The sequence below is a fragment of the Passer domesticus genome, chromosome 8 (assembly GCF_036417665.1).
Source record: "Passer domesticus isolate bPasDom1 chromosome 8, bPasDom1.hap1, whole genome shotgun sequence".
Classification (NCBI taxonomy): Eukaryota; Metazoa; Chordata; class Aves; order Passeriformes; family Passeridae; genus Passer; species Passer domesticus.
This window is the reverse complement of record NC_087481.1, coordinates 26,188,919-26,206,044: the sequence shown is the minus strand read 5'-3', so window position 1 is coordinate 26,206,044 and position 17,126 is coordinate 26,188,919. Positions and strand designations below refer to the sequence as shown.

Sequence of the window (17,126 nt, the reverse complement as noted above, 5' to 3'; positions counted from 1 at the left end):
TTTTCCCTTCTTGTCTGTGTTGAAGCTGGGGGAATCCCCATTCACCTGCAATGTTAAGGGTATCAATTGAAAGAAACCCAGCCTTGGCCATGATTTCAGGGCTATCAGTGGATGGGGAATCCCCCTTTTCTTCCTGAAACAGATCAGGGAAGACCCTTTATGTTGCAATTTTAATGATATGAAATGAGAGCAAACCTTCCATTTTCATCATTTTTAAATTAATGAGGAGTCTCTGTTGTGCCGGGTTTTTTTTTTGGTTTAAATTGGTAGATACAATTTCATTCCATCAATTTGAGGGGTTTATATTGAGGGGCAAAAAATGAGCTGGAAAAAAAAAAAGCGGCAAAAAACGGGGGAAAAAAAGATGTTCAAAAAGGGTGGGGGAAAAAGTGGCAAAATGATGGGGGAAAGGGTGGCAAAAATGGTGGAAAAGAAGTGTGGGGGGAAAAACATGGGAAAAAAGCAGAGGAAAAAGCGGGGTGGGGGGGGAAGATGGCAGGAAAGTATGGCAGAGGTAAAAAATGGAGGAAAAAATGTGGTGGAAAAAAAGGGCAGAAAAAATGTGGAAAATGAGGAAAAAAAAGCAGTGGAAAAAAGTGGGGAAAAGTTAAAAAATGGAGATGGCATAATAGTGAAAAGGTGGCATTTAAGAAGCAGGAAAGCTCTAGAAAGGTGAGGAGAAAAGGGTGCAAAACATGAGCAAAAAAAGGATGGAAAATCTGAAGGAAAAAGAGCAGGACTCCCAGAGGTACCCCCAAACTTTAGGCCCCCTCCCAAATCCTACAGACCACCCCCACATACCCCCAAGAGAGGCCCTCCAAACTCCACAGACAAATTAGGTCAGACCAGATTTCGGATTTTTTTTTTTCGTTCTTGAGGGTTATAAACCTTACCTGCAGTTATAAGGCCAAATAGATTTGGAATATATTCTAATTTAATCTAGCTCTCCTCTGTGCTGCATACTCACAGCAGCCATATTTAACTCATATGATGTGTGAATTGCTTCTGTCCCTATCCCAAATGTCATCCTTCCTGGTCTTAGCTTCTTTTTAACATGCTGGTAAATCTTCTGTGTCCCTGTGCAGTATTTCCATGGGTAAAAACACTGAAGAGCACTAGCTAAAGGATGCTGCCTACAGCTGGGCACAGGGACCAGTGGGAAAGGATGTTACAGCAGCATTTTCTGTCCCTGTGCTGATGCTGCTCTCCCTGGGAGGGAGCTGGGAAATCTCTATTTCTGCTCCTGTGCTCTTCCTGATGGTGGTCACAGCTGATGCCAACCCCAGTTTTCCCACTGTAATGCTGATTCTGGACCTCTGAGTGTACCTGCTGGCCTTGAAAGTCCCACTGATGGTTGTTAGGGAGAAGGCAAGTCACAGCATTTCCGTGTGGAAAGGGAAACGTGTGGCTGTCCCTCAGTGCAGCTCTGTTAGTGGCAGAGGTCAGTGGCCATTCCTGGTGCAGTTCTGTTATAATTTTTTCTTTTACCATTCTATTTTATTCCCTTCACACTTCCCATGCCTCACTTCTTAACCAGCACTGCCCCAATGGTCCCTCAGTGCAGCTCTTTTAGATGTGGGGCAGAGACCACTGCTGGTGCTGTACTTTTATAACATTTTACACCATTCTCTCTATTCTATTCCTGATATTTCTTCCAGCCTGTCCCCACTGTTCTTACACCCTTCACTGTCCTGACAATCCATTCATCCAGCTGTATTTGTGACACTTTGGCAGAGGGAACTGATGGTGCAATATTTTTAGAATATTTTATACCATTGCCTTCATATTTTGCTGCCATTCCTGTGATTCTTTTTAATCAGCATCACCACCCAGACAGTGCCTTGGGGCAGCTCTTTTAGTATTAGTGAGTGAAGAAGATGTGGTGGTGCACATTTTTATTCTGTTTATTTTATTCTCTCAATCTTATTGCAGCAGCACTTCACCCGTCCCTTGGGGCAGCTCCTTTAGAGACAAGGGGCCATCTCAGCAGGGGCTGCTGCAGCAGGGCAGGGGCAGGGCCAGGCACATCCCAACGCTGGCGGTGCTCGGAGTCTGTCGGCCTGTGCAGTGCAGGCAGATCAAATCAATCCCAATTGGCAGAGATTTCCACCACCTGCTATTTCTGCCCTCTTCTCCTCCATGGATTTGACAGCTCTTGGTTTCCTCCCACAGAGCTGGAAAGCAAAATGCCCGCCTGCCCCATGGCCATCCCTGCTGGCTTCCACCGCTCCAGCCTTGTCCCTCTTTCTCTCCCCTTCACTTTGCTCCACTTTCTCCCTGCCAGCTAGCAGCAAAGCCATTTCAGCCACTGGCACCAGCTGCCTCCTCTCCCTCGCTCCCGTTTTGCCCACTCGGAACTCCCGGAGCCGCCGTGGGGCCGGGTCCTGGTGCAGGGAATGATGGCAGCGATTCTTGGGCTGGGCCGGGCCAGGCCAGGGGCCCGGGGCAGCAAAACCGCTCTGTGCCTCTGCTGCTGCCCCTGGGCAGGCAACAGAGCACAGCAGGAAAGGCTCGGGGCTCTCAACAGAGGCAGCCAGAGATCTCTCACCATCATGGGCTGAACAGGCCCAGAGCGGGGACATTAAATTGAACTGAATTTATTATCAAAGAAATCAGAGCAAGCCAGTGAGATGTACACCAAATCTAAAAAATGCACCTTCTCCACACTGTTCTATCCTTCCTGGGCTTCACTTTGTCCCCAGTTCCCTCCCTCCCTCCTCCCCACACAGCGGCACAGGGGGATGGGGGTTACAGTCACGTCATGTCACTGCTTCTCCTGCAGGGAGACAAATCCTTGTCCTGCTCCAGCCTGGGATTCCTCCCACAGTCAGATGCTTCACAGCAGACAGACAGACAGCAGACTATTCTCCACAGTCAGGTGCCTGATGCCAAAAGTGGGATTCCTCCTCAGCATGTGTCACCTGTGCTTCCTCTTTCAAAGACAGTCGAAAAGTGTCACATTCTGGCCACTTTGTGATGATTTCCAAGATCCCAGGGCGATTTGGATTTCCCATTGGAGCTTGTTGTGCAATGAGGGCAATGCACTCACTCCAGGCAGCATCGGGGGCAGGATGGATTGCAGAGCCTTTTCCTTTGCACCCCCAGCCCAGCGCTGGCACTGGGCATGGATGAAGAGGCACTGAGGTGACCCTGAGAGCGAGGGCAAGGCACAGGGTGCAGCTGAGCAAGGACAGCCCTGGGCTGGGCTGAGAGGTGAAGCTGGCACTGCCCAGCATGGAGAAGGTCCTTTCTGCAGCCCCAGTTACAGGGGAGCCTGGGCCTTGCTGCAGACATACGGCCGCTCATTTGAGCAGAACTCACTCCTGAATCTCTCCCCGTCAGCCAGGTACACACAGTCGGAATTGCCGAGGACAGGAACCCTGCAGGGAGGAGCAGAGGCAGGCTGGCTGCCAGGGAACACCTTGTGCCCTGTGCCCCAGGCCCTGCCCGGCTCCCCGGCACTCACCGGGAGCTGTAGCTGCTGCCGTCCCCCCAGTGCAGGCGCTCGCCCCGTCTGCGCAGCCCGAGCCAGTAATCGCCGTTCCCGCGGAGGCGGAAGAGCAAACCCTGCCCAGGAGAGAGGAGTGGGAGCTGCCCCGGCCCTCGGGGGGACCCGTGCCCGGGGCTGCCCCCGCCCGCCGGGGCTCCTTCCCTGCAAGGCCCCGGCCCAGGGCTGCAGCCCCGGCCCCACGAGCACCGAGCCCGGCCCAGGAGCACCCCCAGGCTGCCCTCAGCCACCCCACACCGCCCGAGCCCCTCACTCACCATGGCCTCCTCATCCTTCAGAATGGCCAGGGAGGCCCCGAGCTCCGAGCACCGTTCCTCAGCCTGCTCCCAGCTGCTGTAATCCCTTGACAAGTAATAGCACACCCCATTGTAGCCAACCCAGCCAGGGGGACAGCCCAGAACACACTGTGGAGTGGCAGGTGTCACTGGAACCTGTGCTGCTGCTGCTGCTGCTGCAGGGGGAAGAGGAGAAGGTGTGAGGATTCCCCTCTGCAGGGAGCAGGGAGCCCACTCTGCCCCGAGGGGCTGGGCCCAGGCTGCTGCCCCTCTCTTACCTGCCAGCACAGCCAAGGCCACCCCCAAAGCCAGCAGCAGCACCAGGAGCAGCAGAATCAGCAGCGCCGTGCCCACGGGATGGCTCCTGAAGCATTCACCTGGAGCAGGAAAGAGCTGCTGGCTGCCAGAAGCAGAGCCGGCCCTGCAATCTGCTCAGCCCATGGCCAGGGAGCACAGCAGGGACCCCTCAGCCCGTGTGGCCCTCACTCAGCTGGCAGCCAGAGAGCCAAGAGCCTGGCCACAGGCAGGGACACAGCTCTGGGGACAGCCAGGGACACAGCTCTGGGGACAGGTTGCAGCAGGAGAACTGCACAGCCTTGGGGGCAGCTGGGGCTGCTGCTTCCAGCCACTGCTGGGGCCCAGCAGAGCACCAGGCCTCTTCCAGACCTCGGGAAACAGCCACACACCTGCCAGCCCTGGCCTTGGCAGGGGACACTGGCCCCTGCCTAGAGGCCCCAGGGGTGGCCCTGCACTCACCCAGCAATCTTCTGAGGTCCCTTTTGTGTTCATTGCCGGTTGCTGATGTGCCCTGGGGGTCCAGGGGCTCCCTCACACTCCCATCCCTGGTGCAGAATCCATTCTCCACATCTTCCCTCACTGCTCGCTCACAAGTGGCAGCCCCCTGCTGATGCCAAGTGGCTTCTTGTGCCCCAGGCGAGTGTGGAACCCCGGCTGCTGGTCCCTCCTGGGGATGCTGGGGCTCATTCACAACTCCACGAATGGAGCACAATTCACTCTCCTCCTGCTCACAGCCGGAATCTCTCCGCCTGGAACAATCAGCACCTTGCTGCCGACCCATCAGGAGTGCTGACAGATCCTTTGGGAGCTCGGCCTCGGGAGCAGCTTTGCAGCCGCGCTGCTGGCACCCTGCAAGGGACACGCAGAGAGGTCGCTGCTGGTGCCGGCCCTGCGGCAGCCCGAGGCTCAGGAGGGCGCTGCCAGCTCTGGCTGCGCTGTCCCCGCTGCCCAGAGCTGCGGCAGCAGCTGCGGAGACAAGCGCAGCCTGCGGGAGCTGCGCGGTGCCCGCAGCCCCGGCCCGGGGGCTCCGCAGCCGCTGCAGCCCAGCTCCGTGCCGGGACAGGCGCTGACAGCGCTGCGAGCTGCCGCCTGCTGCTGGCCCGGGGCAGCTGCGGCTCCGAGTGCGCCTGCCGAGGGCCAGGAGCCAGCAGCGCCGGCTGCTCGCCATTGTCCCCGCAGTCCCTGCCCCGGCGCCTGGCAGCCCGGCGACACCGAGCTCAGCCGGCACGGCCGCTGGGGCTCCCTGCCCTGCCCGGGTGAAAAACGACCCGGTAACTTTGGCTTTCGCATTTACCTATTAGCCCATGCATGTTGTTAGCGATTATAGCTATTTCGATATAGTATCAATTATAACTCTTTCTAGCTGGATGCTAGTACAATATAATCCATCAGCTTAAGTATGCACTGTATTGCTCATAGACATAGTAGTGTAAAGTATATAACATCTATGTATCACTTATGGAAATAATAGTGTGGTGAATGTACTGTATTATAGATCTGAGCAAAACATCAGATGTGAAAAAGGCTTTTGTGTAACTAAAAACAGTGTAAGGCCATCCATTGACTAGGATGTCCAAGACATACAATAATGGTGACACAAACCAGAGCACCGGAGGACAATTAGAGAATACCACGTTAAAGTTAAGGGGAACATACTAAACGTCTAACATCTAACTACGGAAAACATCCTTATCAGAGTATGTGAAACAGCAAGATGGAGACACAAGAAAAAATAAAACACATTGACCTGACACCCAGGATGTCATGCAGATTAGAGTGTGAAGAAGTCAGACAAGAGTTCCCACAACATCAGAAAGTTCGAAAGAATGTTTGAATAAGGCATGAAATACAAGAACAGGCATGGACCTCCGCAATATATAGTATAAAAATAACGTTGTCTGTATAGCCTGGTGTGTTCTTTGGCGGTTTACCTGGAGCACCCAGCACTGGAAATATCCCTTTTTCTATCCTATTACAGTTACAACTGTTGTTATTATTACTGAACTTTCAAAAGCTGAATGCTGGAAGAACATTGTCTCAAATTCCTGAGGCAGTCACTGCTGATCTATTGGTTCCATCATGTGAATTCACTGATTTTTAGAAGAGGCATTGTTCGTAAGATGTCATTACCTTGTTTATAAGTGGCTTTTCACAAACTTTGACACATCTCTGTGTAACTCTCCACAGACACGTGTCGCTCTGGGATCTCTGTTCTGTTCTCCAGCTGCAGATGCCTCTCTTTGAACAGGCTCTGCAGCCGTTCCTGCCCTGCCTCCTCAGCCTTTGCTCCCTTCTCTTGTTTCAGCAGGGTTGCTGTGCCTTGAGCCAGGGCTGGCTCCTGATTCTCCTGTGCTTTCAGAGTTCCAGGATAAGATCTCTGGGCTCTGTGGAAAGCCTCACCTGAGCTGAGGCTCCTGTGGTCTTTACCAACCCTTCTGTGACACATCCTTGTGGGGCAGGGCTGTGAGCTGCTGAGGGCAAGGCTGCTCCTGCTCTGTGGCAATCAGTCACTGCCCCAGGTATTCTCACAGAAGGAGATTTCCCTCAATTTAGCCTCCAAAACGGAGGGAAAATGCAGTTGCCCTCAAGAAAGACCATTCTGGGGGCTTTTCCACATCTTTTCCATTAGTGAAGGTCCCTTGAGATGGAGGGTCCCCTCGATGGCACTCTTACAATGGCTCATCAAGGGGTTCCTCTCAAGGGAAGCCCTTTCAGAGCAGGCACAGCGGGGTTTGCCCTCAGTTTGAACCTGACAATGATGAAAATGGGGCTCTTTCCCTCAATTCAAACTGCACCATAAAGGTTTTCCCCTTTCATTTAAACATGGAAAATCATGGAAAATGGGGGCGCCACCAAGAGAGGCACCCAAAATAATGAAAAAGGTGTGTTTTCCTTCAACTGAGACCCTTCAAATCCCAGGTGAATGGGGATCCTCCCCAGTTCATACACAGTCACAGAAAAGCTTTCCTCCCTCCATTTGAATCCCTTTTCTCCTCGTCACCCCCCATTTTTGGGGGCACTGGGGAGGGACTGGGGGCACTTCCCCCTCCTCCCTGCTCACCCCTGGGGCTGCTGCACCTTGCAGAGTGCTGAGCACTTCCCTCCCAGTTCCCTACCAGTGTCCCTCTTCCTGGCAAGCCCCGGCAGGGATGGGGAGAGCCCTGGGCAGGAACTGGGAGCACCATTCCTGCCCAGGGCTCCTGAGATCCCTCCCAGTGCTCCTTCTTGCTCACTCCCGCTGCTTCCACCATCCCTCCCAGTTCCCTCCTGGCATTCCCTGTGCTCCCAGTTCCCTCCCAGTGCTCCCAGGATCTCTCCCAGTGCTCCCAGGAGCAAAGCACTGGGGCACAGCCTGCTCTGCTCTGGAAGAGGCGAGACTGGAGCTGCCAGGAGAGAAATCCCGAGTGGAAAAGCATTCCCTGCAGAGGAAGGGCTCTCCCCTCTCTGAGCACAGAGGCAGCTCAGGCTCCGGTGCTGACTCCAAACCGCTCCAGCTCCGAGTCCCACTGCCCGAAATTGGGATGGCCCCACTTCCCAGCGCCCTGCTCCGAGCTCACACGGCTGAGGGGGCACTGCAGATTCAATAATTAATGCTCCTGGGCACTGCTTGAGCTCTGAGCTGCACACTGTCACACAGCACAAAACCCTTAACCAGGATGGGTTTCTCCTGCTGGCACAGGAAGAGAAGGAGAAATCTGACAGGAATGTTCTCCATCGTTCTGCCCAGGCTTTGGCAAACACTGCAGCTCCTGCACTTCGGGAATAACAAGTGGCCGATGAGAAGTGACTTTGGTGTCAGTGAGCAGGTTATCATGGATTAATCTCGCACTGGAGAGCAGTCTTCACACCCACTGCTCTCTGCATCACCCAAAGAGTTTGGAGGCTGCTGCCCGGCAGCTCCTGAGTTGTGTCTTGCTTGTCAATCTCATCTGCCCCTTGTTTAATTGTAAAAACATCAATAAAATGCAGGGAGCATTGGCCCAGGGTCTCAGGACTTGCATATCTCTTCCAAAGGAAGGGAAGAAAGAGTGTTTGTCCCAAACCACAGAGTTTAAAAGTTCATGTTATCCACATATATTTTTAAAAGGAGAAGAGGAAGAATAAAATATCAATCACTGTGCCAGTGGCGCTCCAGCCTATTTCTCTTCTCTTCTTTTATTTCTACAATACTTTAAAATAGGTATACTCTAAATGAAAAAACAAAAACAAACAAACAAAAAAAATACAACAAAAAACCCAAACAAACAACAACAACAACAACAACAACAACAAAAAAAAGAAATAGAAAACACTCAAGATAGCTTTTATGGGAACCTGGTTTAATGCACTCCATTTCTAAACAAGGAGTGCACAACGCTCCTGCACTCCCTGCCAGGGTCATTCTTTGAGCCTTGGATAAAGGCTTCAAAGCAGCACAGAGCTTGTTAAGCACCAACAACTTCATAAAAAATGCAAATCAATACCATGGAGATAGCCTGACTTTAAAACCTATTTTAAACCTGAATTAAAGAGCGGTTTAATTGTCAATTGACAGGATTAGAAAGGTTTCCTTAGCAGGTGTTGAGACGACAAAGTATGGGAGAGGACAGAGCCTGGAGTTGGGGAAAGAGGGGGAAAACCTTCATTTGCACAGTGGGTTTTTCACTATCATGCTGACAGCTCAAGGAATTGCAGAAACCATTCTAATCTGAAGAAAGGAAAACCTTCCAGGATGTTTTTCATTTCAGCAAGGGCCTAAGGAAGCCCTTAGCAGCAGCAGGAGATTGGGATAACTGCAAGGCTGGTTTCTGGAGCAGAGGGAGCAGGGTGTGCTCCTCAAAGCCAGACCTTCACCCACAGCAGCCAGAAGGCAGAAAAACAAGGATCCAACAAAGCCTTAAGTGGGGAACGGGTTATTATCAAGGGTTTTCTAAGCAAAGAAGGTCTGGGAAACAGGACCTGGAAGGTGAGAGAGGAAGGAAAACGGGAGGCAGCTGAGGCCTCTTCAGATTCGAAAAGAAACGAGGAGGCAGGACAAGGCTGGCACTAAGTTCTATCGCAGCCGGCACGCCCCCTGTGGCTCCCTGGCCGGAGCACGGAGCGGCTCCTGGCACAGAGGCAGCGCCGAGAAGCCTCGGCCCCGGAGCAGGCAGGATGCGGCGCTTTCTGCCCCCGCTCGGCGCCCGCAGCGCTTTGGGCTCCCAGGCACCTTCAAGTTCACGCCGGGCCAGCCCCGAGCCGGGCACGGACACCTCCCGCCCCTCGGGGCAGCGGCCCCGAGCCCGGTGCCGCACGGCCGGGAGCTGCCCCGGGCACGGAGCAGCCGCCTCCGTCCCAGCCGGAGCAGCCGGGATGAGCCAGCGCTGCCGCGGCCCCGGCTCCAGCCCGGCCATCCGGGCACGGAGGAGACCGCGGGCAGCCGCTCCCTCGGCCATCCCAGCGCAGGGGGGACACGGGGGCAGCCGCCACAAGGAACTCGCCAGAACCCCCCGTGCCCCTCAGCGCGGCCCCTCCGCCCGCAGCGAGCCCCGGGCTGGGGCAGCACCGACCGCGGGTCCCACCTGGGCTGCAGCCGCCGGCGATCCCGCTCCGCTCCCGGGCAGACACCGCGGGCACTGCCGCTGGTGTCGCAGGACAGACTCCCGGCACTCGAGATGTTGTTGCCGCCGCCGCCGGAACCGGACTCCGCCTGCACTCGAGTTGCTGGCGCAGGACGGAGCCGATGTGGTAGCGGCTTTTGGCCGCTCTGAGCAATCAGTGCGGGGATCAGCGAGGGCGGGGAAGGGAGCGAAGGCCAGGGCGCGTCATGTAAATCACCGTGGCAGCTTTGTTTTCTTGTAGGACGGTGACTCCCGGCCCCACATTGGGAGCCAGAGGCACATTCAGAAACAGAAGCAACGCGTGGGGAGCAGTCAGGTCACTCCGGTCCTGCAAAAACCTCGCTAAGAAAAACGGCCCCACTTTGTTGGAGCCGGTGAAGAACCGCAGCCCCGGGGAAGGAGCTCCTGGGGCTCTGAGCAGTGAATTACCGCGGGGGTTCTTGGGCTGGGCCAGGCCAGGTGCCCGGTGCCAGCACAGCCGCTCTGTGCCTCTGCTGCTGCCCCTGGGCAGGCAACAGAACACAGCAGGAAAGGCTCGAGGGTCGGGAAAGGCCAGGGAGAGATCACTCCCCGGTCACCGGAATAAGGGACACGACCGGGGGGAATTCTTGGAATTTCTTATCAAAGCGATCATTGCAAGAGAACGAGAGGCGAAGCAGCAGGTCCAGCCTCGGCAGCAGGACTGTGCCCTCGGCCCTGGCCGCTGCCCGAGGGGATGAAGGATGCCCGGCCGAGCAGCGGCTCTGCCCAGCACGGGGATGTGCCCGCAGCCCCCGCTCCGTGCCGGGCTCGCAGGGCCGAGCGCGGAGCGGGGCTGAGCTGCTCCATGGAGCTCCCAGCGCTGCCGGCTCCGGCGGGCGGGCACGGGCCGTGCCGGGCGTCCGGCGGCATCGCTCGGTGCCGGGCGGGTTTGCCGTGCCAGGGACCGCCTGAGTGCAGCGGCAGCGCCAGCTCATCCTCGCCCTTCTGTTCCAGCTGCTGCGGGAATTCAACCAGGGGAAACTCCCTCTTGTCGCCAGGTCAAAGCCCTGAATCCAGGGGAGAACGGAGCTTCCCTCTCGATTTAGAGCCCTACATGATGCATAAGGAGCATTTCCCCTCAGTTTAATCCCGAATACAACGTGAATCAAGGGGGATTTTCCTCAATTTAGACATATAAAATGAGAAGTGCAGTTTCCCCTCTTTAATTTCCTTCAAGAAAGACCATTCTGGGGGCTTTTGGACAACTTTTCCACTTGTGAAGGTCCCTTCAAATGGAGGGTCCCCTCGATGGCACTCTTACAATGGCTCATCAAGGGGTTCCTCTCAAGGGAAGCCCTTTCAGAGCAGGCACAGCGGTGTTTGCTCTCAGTTTGAACCTTAAGATGATGAAAATGGGGCTCTTTCCTGCAATTCAAACTGCACCATAAAGGTTTTCTCCTTCTGTTTAAACATGAAAATAATGGAAAAGAGTGATTGCCTGCCAAGGGAGGCACCCAAAATGATGAAAAGGTGTGTTTTCCTTCAACTGAGACCCTTCAAATCCCAGGTGAATGGGGATCCTCCCCAGATCAAACACAATTACAGAAAAGCTTTCCCCCTGCATTTAAATCCCTTTTCTCCCCGTAATGCCTCCTATTTGGGGGCACTGGGGGGGGACTGGGGGCACTTCCCCCTCCTCCCTGCTCACCCCTGGGGCTGCTGCACCTTGCAGAGTGCTGAGCACTTCCCTCCCCGTTCCCTGCCAGTGTCCCTCTTCCTGGCAAGCCCCGGCAGGGATGGGGAGAGCCCTGGGCAGGAACTGGGAGCACCATTCCTGCCCAGGGCTCCTGAGATCCCTCCCAGTGCTCCTTCTTGCTCACTCCCGCTGCTTCCACTCTCCCTCCCAGTTCCCTCCTGGCATTCCCTGTGCTCCCAGTTCCCTCCCAGTGTTCCAGGATCTCTCCCAGTGCTCCCAGCAGCAAAGCACTGGGGCACAGCGTGCTCTGCTCTGGAAGAGGCGAGACTGGAGCTGCCAGGAGAGAAATCCCGAGTGGAAAAGCATTCCCTGCAGAGGAAGGGCTCTCCCCTCTCTGAGCACAGAGGCAGCTCAGGCTCCGGTGCTGACTCCAAACCGCTCCAGCTCCGAGTCCCACTGCCCGAAATTGGGATGGCCCCACTTCCCAGCGCCTTGCTCCGAGCTCACACGGCTGAGGGGGCACTGCAGATTCAATAATTAATGCTCCTGGGCACTGCTTGAGCTCTGAGCTGCACACTGTCACACAGCACAAAACCCTTAACCAGGATGGGTTTCTCCTGCTGGCACAGGAAGAGAAGGAGAAATCTGACAGGAATGTTCTCCATCATTCTGCCCGGGCTTTGGCAAACACTGCAGCTCCTGCACTCCGGGAATAACAAGTGGCCGATGAGAAGTGACTTTGGTGTCAGTGAGCAGGTTATCATGCATTAATCTTGCACTGCAAAGCAGTCTTCACACCCACTGCTCTCTGCATCACCCAAAGAGTTTGGAGGCTGCTGCCCAAGGACCCTGAGTTGTGTCTTCCTTGTCAATCTCATCTGCCCCTTGTTTAATTGTAAAAACATCAATAAAATGCAGGGAGCATTGGCCCAGGGCCTCAGGACTTGCATATCTCTTCCAAAGGAAGGGAAGAAAGAGTGTTTGTCCCAAACCACAGAGTTAAAAAGTTCACGTTATCCACATATATTTTTAAAAGGAGAAGAGGAAGAGTAAAGTTCCATTTACTGCGCCAGTACCAATAGGTGCTCCAGCCTATTTCTGTTCTCTTCTTTCACTTGTAGCATCTCTAAGGATACTTAAAAACAAACAAAAACAAACAAACAAAATAAAAACAACCAAAAACCCCCACGGAATTTAAGCTGAAGGAGAAGCAAACTGGCTGCAGCTTGTGGCACTTTTGTGGGTCTGGTGTAGAATGTTGCACTCTGCTGCAGCCCTGGGGTTGATTCTGGGATGCAGAGAATCAGAGTTTGAAGGTGCTGTGCTGAGCAGGGCCTGAAGCAGAGCCAGGGCAGTGAACATGTACTTGCTGTAAATCAGCCTGGGACCACTCTGACACTGGTGCAGGTCCAAGTGCTGCCAGCTGAGCTGCTCTCTGGCACTCACTCTGATTTTGTGGTCTTCAGAATTTTTCTCTTTTATGCCAAGGATTCTTCCACTCAGTGTTCCATGTCTAATCCATACAGGCTTCAAACTTCTGAGTACTTTTAAGTTCAAATGTCCCAACTTCAGTCTTGGCCTGAGAGAAACCAATATGGCTTGTGCCTGTGTCAGCCTTATGCAAGCATAAAAGCTTTACTTATTTAACAATATTTTTCTGTTTCAGGTCATCTGATGAATCCCATGTTACCTTTGACGTGGATTCTTTTACAAAAGCCCTGGACAGAATTTTAGGTGAGATTGTTTCTTTATTTGAACTAAATCCCTGCACTGATTTCTTTGCTGCTGTACTGACACAAAATAATGTCCAGGGGCAGACTCGGAGGAGCTGGATTCTGATGATGTGGATGAAGAGGAGGAGTTTGGTTTCTCAGATGAGGATGATGAAGCCCTGGATGCTGGGAACCAAAGGCAGGAGCAGAAGGTGTCTCCTGAGGAGCTCGTGGGCAGTCTCAAGGCGTACATGAAGGAGATGGACCGTGAGCTGGCACAGACCAATGTTGGCAAAAGTTTCACCAGCCACAAGAGAGGGGTGAGTGTGCCTTGAGCTCGGATTGCAGCAGTCATTTCCAAGCAGGAAAGGTGCTGCAAGTGGCCATTCTGAGTAATGGGATCAGAACCTTCCCATTGTGTGGACCTGCACCACGATACCTTTGATTTCAAACTAAAGCCTCCCTAAGCTTGAATTTGCCCATCTTTTCCAAGGCTTAGTTCCATTTCCGTGGTTTCAGTAGTGGGGCAAGCAGCTGCAGCTTCACTTGTGAGTTCCTGTAGTAGTTTTCTCCCATGGGAGGCTGAGCCAGGACTCGGCAACACTTTCTTTCCTTCTCTTGGAACTTGATCTGGGTAATGGACAGTAGTGATTTTTAGCTGGTGTGAGCATTTGGTGGCTGAATTCCTGTCTGTCAAGACTCAGGAGTGTACTGGAATTGTTGGCTGCAGAATTGTTGTTTCTTTTCTCCTGTGGTTTGCCTTTTTTCTCTTAAATCTGCTCATGCACTTTGATAAACCTTTCTCTTTGTACTCGCTGCAGGCAAGTTCTGTTGGAGCAGCCACATCTGAGAGTGCTGGCCCTGATTGTGGAGCTGAGGCTGAGCTGGCACCCGTGGATGTGGACATGAACCTGGTGGCAAACCTGCTCGAGTCCTACAGTGCCCAGGCTGGCCTGGCAGGACCCACCTCGAACATTTTACAGAGCCTGGGGGTGAATTTACCTGAGAACACAGAGCTCCCTGGCAGCTGAGCACACAGGGAGAGCCTTTGGACAAGACCTGGCTGCTGGGGAGATGAAGCACACACAGACGAGCTGGATGTGGAAGAAGAGGCCAAAGGTTTTAATTTGGAGCATTCTGTTCATTATTTGTCACTTCAGCAGAGTGAATTGACCTGAAAAAGGTTTCTGTTTGGACACAGTCTTGGATGGAAATGAGATTTTCCTAGGGCTGACACAATTTCAGAAAACTGAAAAATGATGTTGAATGAATGACTCAAATGAGGTTTTCTTTTATTCCAAAATCTCTCTTCCATTATCCCAATCCGTGATCCACTTTACCACATTTCTAAAATGTCCTTTTACCCGTTGCTAAGTGGGTTCAATATCTGGAAGCAGTTCTTGTTCTGAAAATGCTGCTGCCTTCAGGGATTTGCAGGAAGAGTCTCAGGGATTGGGGACTGCTGGTGAAATGTTGGGCAGACGTTTAATCCTTCCCCAGAGCAGGATGCTGCATTGTAAGAACTTCTGACAATTCTGTAAGAGACCGTTCCTTATTAAGCACAAGGATTTGAAGAGTCATTGGATCAAATGTGTCAATATTGGTCAGAAGGATTTTTAAAATTTATTTCAGTAAAAACAGAAATACAACTTGATTACTGCTTTTTTTTGGAGGTATGCATAACTTCCTAAGTGTGTTATCAGTTCTTGGACTGAAAGCATTTTCAGAACTGTTCATTTTCTGGATGAATTCCATTATTGTTGAGTGTTGGTGTCATGCCAGCAGTAGCTGTGTGTGAGCCCAGGCTGAACAGTTTGGGGTTTTCCTTCAGTGGAAATGTGCCTGAAGGCATGCAGCACGTTGCTTTCATGTGGAATGAAAAATCTATTTTAAATATGACACCTTTAGTTTTAACAAGATAAATTTGAAATCAAATACATAGACATTGTTGATACACAGACACCAGCACTGCAGTCCTGCTGGGTCCAAATCAGCTTCTTGATTTCCCTTTATTTCTTTTTCATTCAGCAATTAATCAGTTGTCCTCCACTGATGTTGTGTCATTTACTTTGTCAGCAGTTCAGGGTGAGCACTGGCAGGTTGGACAGGGATTAGAGATGGACAACAAGAGCTGGGAAGTTCTAAAGAATGTTTTGCCAAATTTCAAGGAATTTGGACTGCTGAGAGGTGAGAGACTCAGACAAATCTGTGGTGGAAAAATGGGGTTAAAAAAACCAGAGGTGTTTTAATTTAGGCAAGGATAATGAGCAGTTACTGGTGGAAAACAGAGGTACTTGAACCTTGGGAAGGGTTTGTGTTTGGCCAGGGAAGGTAATTTACACTGAAAACACATAAAATTCTCACTGATGAGTAGTTAGATCCAGTTTAGATAAACTTTAAAAAAATGATTGAGTTGAAGAACATGATCCCATTTAACTGCTGTGTGACCTGTGCTGTACAAAAGGTCCAAACAGATGGAGGGACTCCCTTAGTGAATGAGGAGAACTCCTAAGCTGAGGTTCAGAACAAAGCTGCTCTTTTGCAAACACTCCAGCTGATGTTGCTGCTTGGATAATCTGACTTTTCCATCAGTGGGGCTGGGATTTCTCTGGGGCTGTGCTCATCCCAACTATTTCCATTTCTTCAGCAGCTTCACAGTGGAGCCCTCCAAGGCTCTGGAAGTGCTCCCAGGAGAGTTTGCCAGGGAAGAAGAAGCATTTCCATGCTGCCTCTTCCACTGCTGTGAGGTAACACACGAGGCATCTCCTCTTTTAATTGTGAGAGTGTTTTTAGTGAAGGAAGCCTGATGGAATTAAGTAGGGAAGACAGGTGTGCTGTGGTTCCCTTTCAGTGGATTTCTATTGACCTCTATTCTGAAGTTGTTTAACTGGTTGATTTTCCCTTCTTGTCTGTGTTGAAGCTGAGGGAATCCCCATTCACCTGCAATGTTAAGGGTATCAATTGAAAGAAACCCTGCCTTGGCCATGATTTCAGGGCTATCAGTGGATGGGGAATCCCCCTTTTCTTCCTGAAACAGATCAGGGAAGACCCTTTTTGTTGCAATTTTAATGATATGAAATGAGAGCAAACCTTCCATTTTCATCATCTTTAAATTAATGAGGAGTCTCTGTTGTGCCGTTTTTTTTTTTTTTGTTTAAATTGGTATATACAATTTCATTCCATCAATTTGAGGGGTTTATATTGAGGGGCAAAAAATGAGCTGGAAAAAAAAAAGCGGCAAAAAAATGGGGAAAAAAAAAAGATGTCCAAAAAGGGTGGGGGAAAAAGTGGCATAATGATGGGGGAAAAGGGTGGCAAAAATGGTGGAAAAGAAGTGTGGGGGGAAAAACAGGGAAAAAAGGCAGGGGAAAAAGTGGAGGGGAAGTAAGGCAGCAAAATGTGGCAGAGGTAAAAAATGGAGAAAAAAAAAGTGGCAAAAAGGGCAGGAAAAAAAAGGCAGGAAAAAAGGACAGCAGAAAAAGGTGGGGAAGAGTTAAAAAATGGAGATGTCATAATGGTGAAAAGGTGGCATTTAATAAGCAGGAAAACTCTAGAAAGGTGAAGAGAAAAGGGTGCAAAACATGAGCAAAAAAAGGATGGAAAATCTGAAGGAAAAAGAGCAGGACTCCCAGAGGTACCCCTAAACTTTAGGCCCCCTTCCAAATCCTACAGACCACCCCCACATACCCCCAAGAGAGGCCCTCCAAACTCTGCAGACAAATTAGGTCAGACCAGATTTCAGATTTTTTTTCATTCTTGAGGGTTATTAACCTTACCTGCAGTTAAAAGGCCAAATAGATTTGGAATATATTCTAATTTAATCTAGCTCTCCTCCATGCTGCATACTCACAGCAGCCATATTTAACTCATATGATGTGTGAATTGCTTCTGTCCCTATCCCAAATGTCATCCTTCCTGGTCTCTCAGCTTCTTTTTAACATGCTGGTAAATCTTCTGTGTCCCTGTGCAGTATTTCCATGGGTAAAAACACTGAAGAGCACTAGCTAAAGGATGCTGCCTACAGCTGAGCACAGGGACCAGTGGCAAAGGATGTTACAGCAGCCTTTTCTGTCCCTGTGCTGATGCTGCTCTCCCTGG

General features: G+C 51.7%; 1 protein-coding gene and 1 long non-coding RNA gene across 6 annotated transcripts; one reads left to right on the top strand and one right to left on the bottom strand.

The window, feature by feature from the left end:
• Positions 1 to 121: 121 nt before the first annotated feature.
• LOC135306236 (killer cell lectin-like receptor subfamily G member 2) lies at positions 122 to 6,571 on the bottom strand. 4 transcript variants are annotated; one of them, XM_064429857.1, is made up of 5 exons: positions 4,540 to 6,571; positions 4,062 to 4,160; positions 3,766 to 3,959; positions 3,467 to 3,567; positions 122 to 3,380 (listed from the first exon to the last, which is right to left on the bottom strand). In XM_064429857.1, exons 1-5 carry the CDS (start codon positions 5,246 to 5,248, stop codon positions 3,263 to 3,265), a joined length of 1,221 nt encoding a protein of 406 aa, XP_064285927.1. In that variant the 5' UTR covers positions 5,249 to 6,571; the 3' UTR covers positions 122 to 3,262. The 4 variants fall into 4 exon arrangements, with proteins under 4 accessions (XP_064285927.1, XP_064285928.1, XP_064285929.1 ...); XM_064429858.1 differs by having other exon boundaries at positions 3,766 to 3,956; XM_064429859.1 differs by having other exon boundaries at positions 3,766 to 3,953.
• A 5,832-nt stretch (positions 6,572 to 12,403) lies between these two features.
• Positions 12,404 to 16,982, top strand: LOC135306247 (uncharacterized). 2 transcript variants are annotated; one of them, XR_010367060.1, is made up of 4 exons: positions 12,404 to 13,050; positions 13,128 to 13,348; positions 13,850 to 15,215; positions 15,679 to 16,982. It is a non-coding gene; the product is annotated as an uncharacterized LOC135306247 (long non-coding RNA). The 2 variants fall into 2 exon arrangements; XR_010367059.1 differs by having other exon boundaries at positions 15,676 to 16,982.
• The last annotated feature ends 144 nt before the right edge of the window (positions 16,983 to 17,126 follow it).

Bases quoted from the DNA above. Each gene is read 5' to 3' on its own strand.
- LOC135306236 (XM_064429856.1), bottom strand. From the start codon at position 5,248: ATGGCGAGCAGCCGGCGCTGCTGGCTCCTGGCCCTCGGCAGGCGCACT. The intron at 4,161-4,539 runs GTGAGTGCAGGG...TTCCTGCTCCAG, and splicing joins GGACCTCAGAAGATTGCTGG to GTGAATGCTTCAGGAGCCAT. The intron at 3,568-3,765 runs GTGAGTGAGGGG...TCTCCTGGGCAG, and splicing joins TGAAGGATGAGGAGGCCATG to GGTTTGCTCTTCCGCCTCCG.